At 43.0% G+C, this 14,581-nt stretch overlaps 2 protein-coding genes across 3 annotated transcripts in view; both read right to left on the bottom strand.

Annotated features, from left to right (window-relative positions):
• Positions 1-1,333: 1,333 nt before the first annotated feature.
• capsla (calcyphosine-like a) lies at positions 1,334-5,959 on the bottom strand. 2 transcript variants are annotated; one of them, XM_014141459.3, is made up of 5 exons: positions 5,876-5,896; positions 4,655-4,759; positions 4,238-4,415; positions 3,845-4,054; positions 1,334-1,996 (listed from the first exon to the last, which is right to left on the bottom strand). In XM_014141459.3, exons 2-5 carry the CDS (start codon positions 4,744-4,746, stop codon positions 1,895-1,897), a joined length of 582 nt encoding a protein of 193 aa, XP_013996934.1. In that variant the 5' UTR covers positions 4,747-4,759; positions 5,876-5,896; the 3' UTR covers positions 1,334-1,894.
• Positions 5,960-10,720: 4,761 nt separating this feature from the next.
• LOC106569826 (neurturin-like) overlaps positions 10,721-14,581 on the bottom strand; it is a 5,002-nt gene continuing 1,141 nt past the window's right edge. The window contains exon 2 of the mRNA XM_014141464.3: positions 10,721-13,016. Coding sequence (XP_013996939.1) covers positions 12,547-13,016 — 470 coding nt within the window. The 3' untranslated portion in view covers positions 10,721-12,546. The remainder of the gene's footprint in view (positions 13,017-14,581) is intronic.

The following is a 14,581-nucleotide window of genomic DNA, read 5'->3' as shown; positions in this document are numbered from 1 at the left end:
ATGAATGCCAGTTGTCAAATCCCCTGATGTTAGGCATTTTGAACCGCGCTTCACTCGGTGCTACAGGGTCAACCCCCGCCTACGGACTCACCTAAAACACCCTTCCTTTCCATTTGATTGCCACAAAATGTCAGTCCTGAGAAAACTTCAAATAGCCACAAAAAGCGCACCAGAAATGACGGTGCGCACGGTTGTAATTCATGCGTGTTCCTGAGCCGTTGCGCTGAGAGTGGAAAGTCCTAAAACCTCCGTTTGCCCTTGAGCTGCTGAGCGGCTGGTCCGGGCGGGATGGGAGCGATGCCTGACTAGGGGATTAGGCTACGGCTGGCCCATGTCATCTCACATTCAAAAGTTATCAGGATTTGGGAAGCAATACCTTTTGTTTAACATCTCAATTGAGTAATCTGAAACAATGTTGTGAGACAACAGGAAAGATGTTTCACTGCACGACATTTTACAAAGACCTGCAAAAATAGAAAACAGAATGCAAAAATGTGTTTAATCCTGAATCAATATTTTCACGCACCGGTAGATAAGAAATCTACTTTCTCAGAACTATTTACAGGTAAATGTGGGCATGCTATTATACCTGTAGGCCTACAGGAATTAAATAACAACCGTTGCCCTGTTGCTCCCTCTGCCGGCACAACAGTGTCCTATAAGGCAAACGCAGGACTGATTAGCAATTACATTTCAGTACCATTGACAGCTCCCTGAATTGCAAACTTGACATCTCGCCTAATTGTCCACAGTTAATTAAAGCGCAGAAAACTAGCAATGACGACCTTGGGCTTTGAACCCATAATAACAAATTATAACAGTGCATATGCACTCATAATTCAATTTCACCGCTTAGGTGGTATAGGACCTCTGAGTTGCATGCACTCGATTACAACAGTCTGGGTTACAGAGTCTGGGGATTCTCAGTCCATTGCTTTTTCTATGCATGTAGCTATGGTTATTTGCCTAGCACAGAACTTGGATCCACATATACTGTACTTGTGCTGGTAGTAGATAAAGCATTTAAAGAAACACTAATTGTGTTGCCGATGTCAACTACGTTGAAGCATCCATTATATCGAGTTATTACATTATTCTGGTGAGCAAGAGTTTATTTAGTCTTCCCAGGAAACATAGCTTCTCATGTGTCATTATATCTAATTATAGACAAGCTGACTAACAAATAGCTGAAGGCCAGTCAAATTCTTCCACACCGATCTCGAGAAACCATTTCTGTATGGACCTCGCTACTCGCTTGAGCACACGGTGGTCCCGATCTGTGAGCTTGCTTGTGTGCAGGTAGATAAAGCATTTAAAGGAACACTCATTGTGCTACGAGAAAGATAGTTTATTTGGCAAACATTTGCATAATGATGATGTAGCTTAAACCATAAGAGAGATCTTAACAAGACAAAGTGTAATAGTTTCTTCCGTCTCTCTCTCTTCGCCCCAACCTGGGCTTAAACCAAGGACCCTCTGCACACATCAACAACTGACACCCACGAAGCATCGTTACCCATCGCGCCACCAAAGCCGTGGCCCTTGCAACGCAAGGGGAACAACTACTTCAGGTCGCAGAGTGAATGACGTCACCCGGTTAAAACGCTAATCGCGCGCACCACCGCTAACTAACTAACCATTTCACATCGGTTACAAAAGCAATATGGCACAAAGGAACGTGATTAATATTTGTAATATATATAAATCATTCAGTAGAAATCGGTTGTATCTGTGCATTTAAAGCTATTCTGTTCCATTGAAAAACTATAAACTAACATTTGTCTATTTTCTCACATGTACACATACAGAAGTTCTAAGTGAATGCAAAGGTGCCTTTTTATGATTAGCCAAATATATTAGTAGAATACAGATAAATGTAGCTAGCCAGTGGTGCCTACAGCTTCCAGGCATTCTGCATCATAGTAACAAAGTGTCCGTCGCTGTCGATAGAGGCACTCACTCCACTGTAGTAGTTGATGAACTCCTCCTGAGTTACCTAAAGGAGAAGGACAAGACAACTCATTTACATAATATGCAAAACCAAGTAACCAAGCCTATGTAAATAGTTGAGTACATTTTTTTTACCTGTTTTTTTCGTTGTTTATGTAATATCAGCTACAATTCATTAGCCTGAAATCTGTTTGCATAAAACATCTTAAGTGTTTCCCTTAAGGAATAATTTCCCTTTACCTAAGGGAATTGTTTAAGGGGGTTGAATAGAGCCACTGAAAACGTAAGGTCATAATTTAAGGATTTTATGGTAGTTTGAAGACATTTAAGGCAGAGTCTCTGGTTACCATGGAGATGACTTGATTCACTGTGCAAGACAGGACAAACACATTTATTTAGAAGATAAAACATATTTATTTTAGTTACTTTTTTCTGAACTTGCTTCTATTACTTTCTAGCATGTCAAGCTAACTTAGAGAGTAGGTAGCTAGCTAGCCAGCTAGCATGTCAAGCTAACTTACAGAGTAGGTAGCTAGCTAGTCAGCTAGCATGTCAAGCTAACTTACAGAGTAGGTAGCTAGCTAGTCAGCTAGCATGTCAAGCTAACCAGCTAACATGTCAAGCTAACTTACAGAGTAGGTAGCTAGCTAGAAAGCTAGCTTTGTAGCCATGGATTGTGCACCTTGATTAGCTACCTAGCTAGCTAGTGGATGTTTTCCTTTTGAAACCAGGACAGAGGAAAGCAACATTCACCTCCGTAAATGCTGCTTACATTGATACTCATACTGAATGAAGCACTTAAAAGACCTGTTAGCAATTGATGTTATTCTTCAATAACAAACTCCAAAGCAAACCGGGGGGGAGAAAAATAGGTTTATTTGAGAAGGACAAATCAAGACGTTATGCTGGGAGGTAGATGTTCAGATGTTCAGTCTCTCCTGTCCTCAGCTTTTCCCACCGATCAAAAGAACAGGATGTCATTTATAACCCCACGCCCTAGCCTGGGGTTGACCAATCAGAAGTCCTTGCAGTACAACTTGGCCAATGGCCAAATAACAAGTATCCTGCCCCCGACTCAATGTACAGAACGTAGTACACGTAGCTCTGAGTTCAGGACTGACATTCCACAGATTCTAAACAGCTGTTGAACTGAGACCCAACTCCTATTTACAATTCCCTATTGACCATTAGTACTATATTTAGTTTAGTTCTCTCGTCCTCTCCAACTCTGCGTTGTGTATTTATCTTCAAAATACTCTTATAGACTTCATGGGCACCCTTAACTTTTTCACTTCATTTAAGGGAGAAATTCGCCTTAAAATGTTTTGTGCATCTGACTTAACGTTAAGGAAACTTTAAGTGAAAAGACAAGGGGGAAATTAAGTTAAGATGTTTTATGCAACCGGGCCCAGACCGGTTTTGTGATAACATTCCACTCCTTGTACTCCGTGCCATATGCCTAAGATATGACATCGTCTGTTCTCCTCAGTTCTCTTTGAGCTCATTATTGATAGAATGTTCCAATTTGAAGATTGGAGAAAGGCCAGACTGTTTGGCATGACAAGGAGTGGCAAGGAGTGGAATGTTAGCACAAACAGACTGGTACCCAGGCTAGCAGTTCATCATTCCAGTAAATTACAATTGTTTTATTTTTTTTAATTTTTATTTTATTTCACCTTTATTTAACCAGGCAGGCAAGTTGAGAACAAGTTCTCTTTTACAACTGCGACCTGGCCAAGATAAAGCAAAGCAGTTCGACACATATAACAACACAGAGTTACACATGGAGTAAAACAAACATACAGTCAATAATACAGTAGAAAAATAAGTCTATATACAATGTGAGCAAATGAGATGAGATAAGGGAGTTAAAGGCGATAAATGTATTTATTACCTTGCCATCTTTGTCGTTGGGGGATTCAAAGCTGCTGAGGAAGGTTAGGAAGACCTGTTCCTCTGTCCACTCCCCACTCTTATATTTGGGGTGTTGTGAGCCGTTGTAGACCCCCCTCAGGTCCTCCACAGTCACCACCCCGTCCCCTGTCCGGTCTAACTTCTTAAAAGCCTGACCGATCACAGAGATCCTGGCACTGGACATAGGAGGCTGAAGGAAACACAAACACATGAAAACAGCAATATACATCACTGCACCTTTACCATGCAATAATCAGATGTACTTTGGCTTGTTCAAATGCTATTATTATGAGAGAACCATTATTATGCACTGTCCATAATGAATACATGTGCATAATCAATGAGTTTTTGTGTCACTACTCTGTAATTATACCCTCAGATTTTCCAGAAACTCGTCGAAGTTGATGGTGCCACTGCCGTCCTTGTCACACAGTATGAAGATCTGACGGGCCTCCTCTCTGCTCACCACCACACCATAGTCCTCCAGTCCCTTAATGAACTCCTGCAGGTCCAGAGACTTACTGCCATCGTCGTCCATGATGCGGAACGTCCTGTATGGATGGGGAGGAAGAGAGAGGATGTGGAGAGATTAACCATCTGTATCTGGATATCTATTTAAACATAATAATCAATTATGAATCAGTTATTATTAATTATTATTGGTCTTTTGTATGCAGACTATTTTCACTTGTGAGTGAATATCACAATAAGATAAGAAATCGTTATTGTAAAGTTACAAAAAAGAATTGTTGTTGATGTTTTGCTTTGTCTTTTAATTAGTTGCTCTTACCTTGCCAGTCCCTTGATGCCAGCCGCTCCCCTGGCCAGACATTGCTGTCTCAGTACCTCCAGTGGGTCTGTTGCCTTGGTGTCTGAGGCCATGTTTTCTGTGTTACTGTAAAACATGGAGTAAAATACACTATCTGCTTAGTTAATTTGTATTCAGATGTAGGTTAAACTTTATGAATTGTAACAGAGGAAGTATAATGAGCAAGCAAGGAGAAAAAAGAGTCAAACTATGCTACACTCCTCCCCTAGAGACCTGTTACTAGGCTACACTCCTCCCCTAGAGACCTGTTACTAGGCTACACTCCTCCCCTAGAGACCTGTTACTAGGCTACACTCCTCCCCTAGAGACGTGTTACTAGGCTACACTCCTCCCCTAGAGACCTGTTACTAGGCTACACTCCTCCCCTAGAGACGTGTTACTAGGCTACACTCCTCCCCTAGAGACCTGTTACTAGGCTACACTCCTCCCCTAGAGACCTGTTACTAGGCTACACTCCTCCCCTAGAGACGTGTCACTAGGCTACACCCCTCCCCTAGAGACCTGTTACTAGGCCACATCCCTCCCCTAGAGACCTGTTACTAGGCTACACCCCTCCCCTAGAGACGTGTTACTAGGCTACACCCCTCCCCTAGAGACGTGTCACTAGGCTACACCCCTCCCCTAGAGACCTGTTACTAGGCCACACCCCTCCCCTAGAGACCTGTTACTAGGCTACACTCCTCCCCTAGAGACCTGTTACTAGGCTACACTCCTCCCCTAGAGACGTGTCACTAGGCTACACCCCTCCCCTAGAGACCTGTTACTAGGCCACACCCCTCCCCTAGAGACCTGTTACTAGGCTACACTCCTCCCCTAGAGACCTGTTACTAGGCTACACTCCTCCCCTAGAGACGTGTTACTATGTACATGCACACCAAGCCATCACAAGTCAGTTCAATAGTCAATGAATCATAAACCGACATAATTGCAGATATGTTCATATTGCGATTGCATTGGGTATTTTACTGCTCATATCCAGTATCATATACAAAATGTCTCCTTAATTTGCTTAATTTACACCACTTTCATAAAGAAAAACGAAACTAATTACTCCTGTTGTCTAGACAACACTTACACAACAAACACACCTTTTTCCCAATGCCATAACTTCAAACCACTATCTATCCAAAAAATAATTAAACTGACATACCAAAACTAAGCAATAATGAAGTATACGATTACCCAACAAAAATGGTACTTGTTGCAAGTGTTTGCGTGTGAAGAGAAAATGGTCTCACCTAGTGTTCTTGTCACCTGTTCCACTCTAGTGTGCCCGTGTGTAATGTAATGGTAGGTGGTATGAACAGCCTCCTCCCCTTCTCTTTACCGTACACTTCAGACCAGCGGCCCATACCTCCTCCTCTTCTCTTTACCGTACACTTCAGACCAGCGGCCCACGCCTCCTCCTCTTCTCTTTACCGTACACTTCAGACCAGCGGCCCATACCTCCACCTCTTCTCTTTACGGTACACTTCAGACCAGCGGCCCACTCGTGTCATTACCAGTAACGACGGTATGATCATTTTCGATTTTCGCGGTAAGGAAGGCGGTAAAGTTGTACAAAGTGAAAATCCATCGAATTGTAGAGCTTTAAAAAAAAAATGGCACCCTATTCTCTATATAGTGCACGATACCTGTAAAGTTATGATAGTGAGATAATTGTAAGCAGTAGGTTTCAGGTGTGATGTTGAAAACGCGGGGATGGATGATTCCCGGACCACGTCTGAAAAAGTAGATACATTATTTGGGATAGAGATGAGGTAATACGTTGTCAGAAAAACATTATGCGTGTTGGAAAAGGACGTCTATAGTATCATAGCAAGGTATTTGCAGTGGCGTAAAGTAATTAGTAAAAATACTTTGAAGTACTACTTAAGTCGTTTTTTTTGGGGGGGGGGGGGGGGGGGGGATCTGAACTTTACCTTACCATTGATATTTTTGAAAATGTTTACTTTTACTTCACTATTGAAGACAATATGTACTTTTTACTCCCATACATTTTCCATGACACCAAAAAGCACTCGTTACATTTTGAATGCTCAGGCAGGACAGAAATATGGTCCAATTCACACAGCTATCAATTAGAGGTCTTCACGGCTGTTTTTTTTGCCTTGTCTTTGTTGTTGTATCTCTTAATATGGGTGAAAATTGTGAAACTCCAATACAAATACTGATAAAACATTTAAAAAAAATAATTAAACAAAATGTTGTATTGCTGATTCAACTTGTTAGCCAGGGTTTGTGAAGATAACCAAGAATTTACAACTTTCAGATGAGACTAAATAAAGTGACGATTAAATATTGACTGCTGAACCCGGTTATATGAGACCCAACCAGTGACCAGAGCGGGTCTGGGTACAAAATTCAATTTTTTCCTTCGGGCCGGGGTCTGGTCCTGTTTGATTGTCAATCGGATCTATGTACTGTAACTAGAGCTGATCGACCCAGAGTGGAGCCTAATAGACCTAACCACAGCTCTGCATAGCCTATTGCATATTTTATTTTACACTAATACAGTGAATTTATTTACTTATAAAAGCCCTAGCTAACATATAAATAACTATTCGTTAACCAGAAGAGCAACTTGGCTGATAAAAATAATTTGTTTGTCACTCGGGTCACTTAAGATACGGTTCTAGTCCGGATTTGATAGTCCTCTGGTCCGGGTCCAAGATGTTGGACCCGAGAAGACCTCTACTATCAATATAACGCATTGTCATCCCTACTGCCTCTGACCTGGCGGATTCTCTAAAGACAAATACTACTTTTGCAAATGATTGAGTGTTGGAGTGTGCTTCTCGCTGTTCATAAAAAAAGGTGAAAAAAGAACATTGTGCTGTCTGGTTTGTTTATTACAAGGAATTTGATGTATAGCATTTACTTTTACTCAAGTATGATACTTGAGTACATTTTCCAGCACTGTGACTGTACTTAAGTACACTTAAAACCATATTACTTGTAGACTTTTACTCAAATAGTATTTCACCGGGTGACTCACTTTTACTGGAGTCATTTTCTATTAGGGAATCTACTTTTACTCAAGACAATTGAGTACTTTTTCCACCACTGGGAATTTGTACAGTAAAACAGCTGGTTAACACAATTAAATCCATGTAGGGTAATATAAACAAGATGGAGAAAACTAAATTGTGTGTTTAGAAAAGAGGGAAATAAATAATGATGATGGAACTCTTTGAAATAGATATTAGGTTTATTCAGCAGTCAGTATGTTGATTAAAAAAAAACATTTTTGGCACAGTTGCTCAACAAATGGGTAAGCTGCTATGTCTACTAAATAAATATTCTTCAAACCATCATTTACTTCCAAATAAATACACAGACAGAATCAGGCTCCAGAGATTTCCAAGGTCAGGTTAACCTCATGGCCCAATACAGGGCCATTCGGAAAGTATTCAGACCCCTTGACTTTTTCCACATTTTGTTACATTACAGCCTTATTCTAAAAGGGATTAAATACATGTTTTTCCTCAGAAATCTACACACAATACCCCATAATGACAAAGTGAAAACAGGTTGTTTACAAATAAAAAATAAAATAAAAACAGAAATACCTTATTTACATAAGTATTCAGACCCTTTGCTATGAGACTCAAAATTGAGCTCAGGTGCATCCTGTTTCTATTGATCATCCTTGAGATGTTTCTTCAACTTGATTGGAGTCCACCTGTGGTAAATTCAATTGATTGGACATAATTTGGAAAGGCACACACCTGTCTATATAAGGTCCCACAGTTGACAGTGCATGTCAGAGCAAAAACAAAGCCATGAGTTCAAAGGAATTGTCCGTAGAGCTCAGAGACAGGATTGTGTCGAGGCACAGATCTGGGGAAGGGTACGAAAACATTTCTGCAGCATTGAAGGTCCCCTAGAACACAATGGCACTCTACAATGAGGCCTTTATGGTAGAGTGGCCAGACGGAAGCCACTCCTCAGTAAAAGGCACATGACAGCCCGCTTGGAGTTTGCCAAAAGGCACCTAAAAACTCTCAGAACATGAGAAACAAGATTCTCTGGTCTGATGAAACCAAGATTGAACAATTTGGCCTGAATGCTAAGCGTCACGTCTGGAGGAAACCTGGCACCATCCCTACGGTGAAGCATGGTGGTGGCAGCATCATGCTGTGGGGATGTTTTTCAGCGGCAGGGACTGAGAGACTAGTCAGGTTTGAGGGGAAGATGAACGGAGCAAAGTACAGAGAGATCCTTGATGAAAACCTGCTCCAGAGCGCTCAGGACCTCAGACTGGGGCGAAGGTTCACCTTCCAGCAGGACAATGACCCTAAGCACACGGCCAAAACAATGCAGGAGAGACTTTGGGACAAGTCTCTGAATGTCCTTGAGTGGCCCAATCAGAGCCCGGACATGAACCAGATCGAACATCCCTGGAGAGACCTGAAAATAGCTGTGTAGCGACGCTCCGCATCCAACCTGACAGAACTTGAGAGGATCTGCAGAGAAGAATGTGAGAAGCTCTCCAAATACAGGTGTTCCAAGCTTGTAGAGTCATATCCAAGAAGACTCGAGGCTGTAATCGCTGCCAAAGGTGCTTCAACAAAGTACTGAGTAAAGGGTTTGAATACTTATGTAAATGTGATATTTCTGTTTTTTATTTTTTTAATAAATTAGCAAAAAATGTCTAAAAACCTTTTTGCTTTGTCATTATGGTTTATTGTGTGTAAATTGATGAGGGGGCAAAAAACGATTAATTCCATTTTTAGAATAAGGCCTCTAACGTAGCAAAATGTGGAAAAAATCAAGGGGTTCTGAATACTTTCCAAATGGCACTGTATATATAATCCACAAAGAAAGATGCACTGCATTGCAGCTACTTTGCTTTTAGGTCGACTGTAACATATTGAATAGTTGTGTGTGTGCATACAAAATGGCACCCTTAATAGTGCACTACTAACAAGGCCCATAGGGTCTATAAACTTATTATTCACATTAATCAGGGGTGTGAATTATATAATGGATTATATATTTATAAGGTTATATATTTTTTCAGCATTTCAAAGTTGAAGAATATTCTGTAATTATGTAACCTGTTATCTGAAACCACAGCAATACAATCAAACAGTGAGTTCTTACATAATGTACTGGCAAACGCTTAGGATGACATTACGTCAGTGAGTTACTGATCGTGATTGGGTTTGGAGAAAGACATTTTTTGAAGAGTACTAGATAAAAGCCTCGAATGGAAATAACAAAGATATGATGCTTGTGTTTTTGCTGGAACACCCTTAGACGAAAATCCAACAGAACATCTCATACTTTTTAGAGAAGATAAGACAGCAGACATTTTGTGATATCTAGACAGCAGACATTTTGTGATATCTAGACAGCAGACATTTTGTGATATCTCCATGGTTTTGCATGCAGTTGGAGGGGAAGGGAAGTTGTTTGATAATGTTCCAGTAAAGGTCATTGATCAACAACTCAATATTCAAGTAATATTTTGAATGAACTATTTATCATTCCTTTCTGATTTCAAAAACAGAAGAGTTTCTCTCTATTGATCATGCCACATGCTCAGTACTGTTCTAGTGACTGGGTCCATGCTCAGTACTGTTCTAGTGACCGGGTCCATACTCAGTACTGTTCTAGTGACCGGGTCCACGCTCAGTACTGTTCTAGTGACCGGGTCCATGCTCAGTACTGTTCTAGTGACCGGGTCCATGCTCAGTACTGTTCTAGTGACCGGGTCCATACTCAGTACTGTTCTAGTGACCGGGTCCATACTCAGTACTGTTCTAGTGACCGGGTCCATACTCAGTACTGTTCTAGTGACCGGGTCCATGCTCAGTACTGTTCTAGTGACCGGGTCGATACTCAGTACTGTTCTAGTGACCGGGTCCATGCTCAGTACTGTTCTAGTGACCGGGTCCATGCTCAGTACTGTTCTAGTGACCGGGTCGATACTCAGTACTGTTCTAGTGACTGGGTCCATGCTCAGTACTGTTCTAGTGACCGGGTCCATACTCAGTACTGTTCTAGTGACCGGGTCCACGCTCAGTACTGTTCTAGTGACCGGGTCCATGCTCAGTACTGTTCTAGTGACCGGGTCCACGCTCAGTACTGTTCTAGTGACCGGGTCCATACTCAGTACTGTTCTAGTGACCGGGTCCATACTCAGTACTGTTCTAGTGACCGGGTCCATACTCAGTACTGTTCTAGTGACCGGGTCCATACTCAGTACTGTTCTAGTGACCGGGTCCATGCTCAGTACTGTTCTAGTGACCGGGTCGATACTCAGTACTGTTCTAGTGACCGGGTCCATGCTCAGTACTGTTCTAGTGACCGGGTCCATGCTCAGTACTGTTCTAGTGACCGGGTCCATGCTCAGTACTGTTCTAGTGACCGGGTCCATGCTCAGTACTGTTCTAGTGACCGGGTCCATGCTCAGTACTGTTCTAGTGACCGGGTCCATGCTCAGTACTGTTCTAGTGACCGGGTCCACGCTCAGTACTGTTCTAGTGACCGGGTCCACGCTCAGTACTGTTCTAGTGACCGGGTCCACGCTCAGTACTGTTCTAGTGACCGGGTCCACGCTCAGTACTGTTCTAGTGACCGGGTCCACGCTCAGTACTGTTCTAGTGACCGGGTCCACGCTCAGTACTGTTCTAGTGACCGGGTCCACGCTCAGTACTGTTCTAGTGACCGGGTCCATGCTCAGTACTGTTCTAGTGACCGGGTCCATACTCAGTACTGTTCTAGTGACCGGGTCCATACTCAGTACTGTTCTAGTGACTGGGTCCATAATCAGTACTGTTCTAGTGACTGGGTCCATAATCAGTACTGTTCTAGTGACCGGGTCCATACTCAGTACTGTTCTGATATCCCATTGCACAGATTTTGGACCTTACGTAGTAAAAATGCCAGTCTACAAGCTCAAGCTGATCAGTGCCCAAAACCCTTGAATTCCATCCCTGAATACATCCACACAGATCCATATTCAGAGTTTACTTCCTGTTGTTCTATCTTCCCGTACCCAGTATCCATGGGCCCGGAAAGTCAGACGATATTTACATTTAACTTATTTTTATTATTCTTAACTTATTTACAGCCTGTCTTTTTATTATGTCGCATCGCCGAGAATGAATCTACAAGTAAGCGTTTGATTGTACTGCGTACCATGTGTATCCTGTGCACATGATAAATAAACTAGACCTGACTTGATATCCCAGAAGCAGGCATTTGCAGTGGAGGTGCTCCTCCTCAACAACATGGAGGTCCTGCAGCTCCAACACCACCAGGGGGCGGACTCACATTCCATGAGGTGAAAGGTTCACAACCTTGCAGATAGGAATGGAATTCATAGAGCTGATTACAGACCCTATATTCCACGTGACAGACGATCATATCTGTCTGAATGTTCGCCAACATGTCGCCCTCCTGAATTGGCCCAATGTCAAAGGTCATCCAGAGGCATCGTCCTGTTTTCGCTGTAATCCAGTATCCGTGGGTAATATCCATGTATCCAACCGAAATACTGTACATAACAATGAATTCTGTTCTATATGATAGAGCATATTGCTGTTTTATTTTAATGCTGGGTCCTCCTGAACGCTGCCTTTGAAGGCAAAGCTGCCAGTACAACAGGATGGATAAAGGAAAACTCCACTGAGTTTTCCCGAATAGGCCCCATGTCAGAGCCGACACTTCCTGCATCACGTGGCCATAACACCTGCGATGACAAGTCTCATTTTTCATGAGGCACTGTATCCACACCGAGACATCATATTATGCTCTTATGATATCATCCCAGTAGCCAGTATTTATTGGTGGTACAGAGGATGTAGTCGTTATTAAACGTTTACACACCTCCCCCAGGGTCACGCACAGCCACACTCTCGTGCCAATACCTCCTGCACCGTGTGGTATCTACTGTTGTTATCCAGGAAGGAGATATCCTTCTCGTACGCGATAGGCCGACAGCACGGGCTGTAGTGCACCTTGTCTCTCCGCCCCTTTCTAATGAGCCCCGCCCTCCTCGTGTGTTCCAGGACGATGTCATAGTTGCGTAGTCGGCGAGCGGCGCACCTGCCGCTGCAGTACCTGAAGAGGAGAGTCTCATCGCTGTCGTAGCCCAGCCCCAGTTCCCCCACCGTCACCTCCACCTCCCGCAGAGAGCACGGCTTTAACCTCTTCCTGCGCCCACTCTTAGCTCCCTTAGTCCTCTGGGAGGAGCTCTCCTGGCTCTCCTCTCCACTGTTCCTGCCTCTCCTCTTGCTACTCCTGTCAATCAGGGTCCCGATCACCTTCTTCAGTTCTCCCTCGGTGAAGCTCTGGAGAAGGTGGGAGACTGGAAGGAGACGGAGAGAGAGAGAGGACAGTTAGATAGGGGTAGAGAAACAGGTACAGAAGCAGGGAAAGTGAGGCAGACAGACAGACAGACGCAGGCATGGCAGGATATAGGGACAGGGAGGCTGAAGATCACAACAATCTATTCTACACCACCCCTCAGGCCTCGGACACAAAAAAAGAGATAGCTATTGACTTTAACCAGAACCTCTGCCACATCCCAGTGACTTTCAGCATTCAGCAGATATCATTTCCTTTCTGTCTAATGTTGCTAGATAGAAACACATAACACATCATCAGCCTATTAAAAGCTGTGTTGAAGGATCATACAACATGAAGTACAGCACTACCTGTTATCTTCATTTCTACTCTAGGCCTAGCACCCTTGGCAGTGCAGGGAGATATGAGGTGGTGTGATGGGGTGTGATGTGATCTGTGGAGATATGAGTTGATGTGTGAGGTAATGTGAGGTAATGTGAGGTAATGTGAGGTGATGTGTGAGGTGATGTGTGAGGTAATGTGTGCGGTGATGTGTGAGGTGATGTGTGAGGTAATGTGAGGTGATGTGTGAGGTAATATGAGGTAATGTGAGGTGATGTGAGGTGATGTGTAAGGTGATGTATGAGGTGATGTGAGGTGATGTGAGATCATGTGAGGTGATGAGAGGTAATGTGAGGTGATGTGAAGTATTGTGAGGAGATGTATGAGGTGATGTGAGGTGATGTGAGTTAATGTGAGGTGATGTGAAGTATTGTGAGGAGATGTGTGAGGTGATGTGAGGTGATGTGTGAGTTGATGCGAGGTGATGTGAGGTAATGTGAGGTGATGTGAGGTAATGTGAGGTGAGGTAATGTGAGGTGATGCGTGAGGTGATGTGAGGTAATGTGAGGTGATGTATGAGGTGATGTGAGGTAATGTATGAGGTGATGTATGAGGTAATGTGTGTAGTTATGTGTGAGATAATGTATGATAAGATGTATGAGGTAATGTATTATGTGATGTGAGGTGATGAGCGAGGTAATGTATGAGGTAATGTATTAGGTAATGTGAGGTGATGTGTGAGGTGATGTGAGGTTATGTGTGAGGTGATGTGAGGTGCGATGTGTGAGGTGATGTGAGGTGATGTATGAGGTGATGTATGAGGTAATGTATGAGGTGATGTGAGGTAATGTATGAGGTGATGTGTGAGGTGATGTGAGGTAATGTGTGAGGTGATGTGTGAGGTAATGTATGAGGTGATATGTGAGGTAATGTGTGAGGTGATGTATGAGGTAATGTATGAGGTGATGTGTGAGGTAATGTATGAGGTGATGTATGAGGTAATGTATTATGTGATGTGAGGTGATGAGTGAGGTAATGTATGAGGTAATGTATTAGGTAATGTGAGGTGATGTGTGAGGTAATTTATGAGGTGATGTGTGAGGTGATGTGAGGTGATGTGAGATGTGAAATGCGAGATTATGTGATGTGTGAGGTGATGAGGTAAGGTGATGTGAGGTAATGTGTGAGGTGATGTGTGAGGTGATGTGAGGTAATGTGTGAGGTGATGTGTGAGGTGATGTGTGG

The sequence above is a fragment of the Salmo salar genome, chromosome 14 (genome assembly GCF_965601325.2).
Source record: "Salmo salar chromosome 14, fSalSal1, whole genome shotgun sequence".
Classification (NCBI taxonomy): Eukaryota; Metazoa; Chordata; class Actinopteri; order Salmoniformes; family Salmonidae; genus Salmo; species Salmo salar.
Note: the sequence above shows the minus strand (reverse complement) of the source record. Positions and strands in the feature narration are given on the sequence as shown.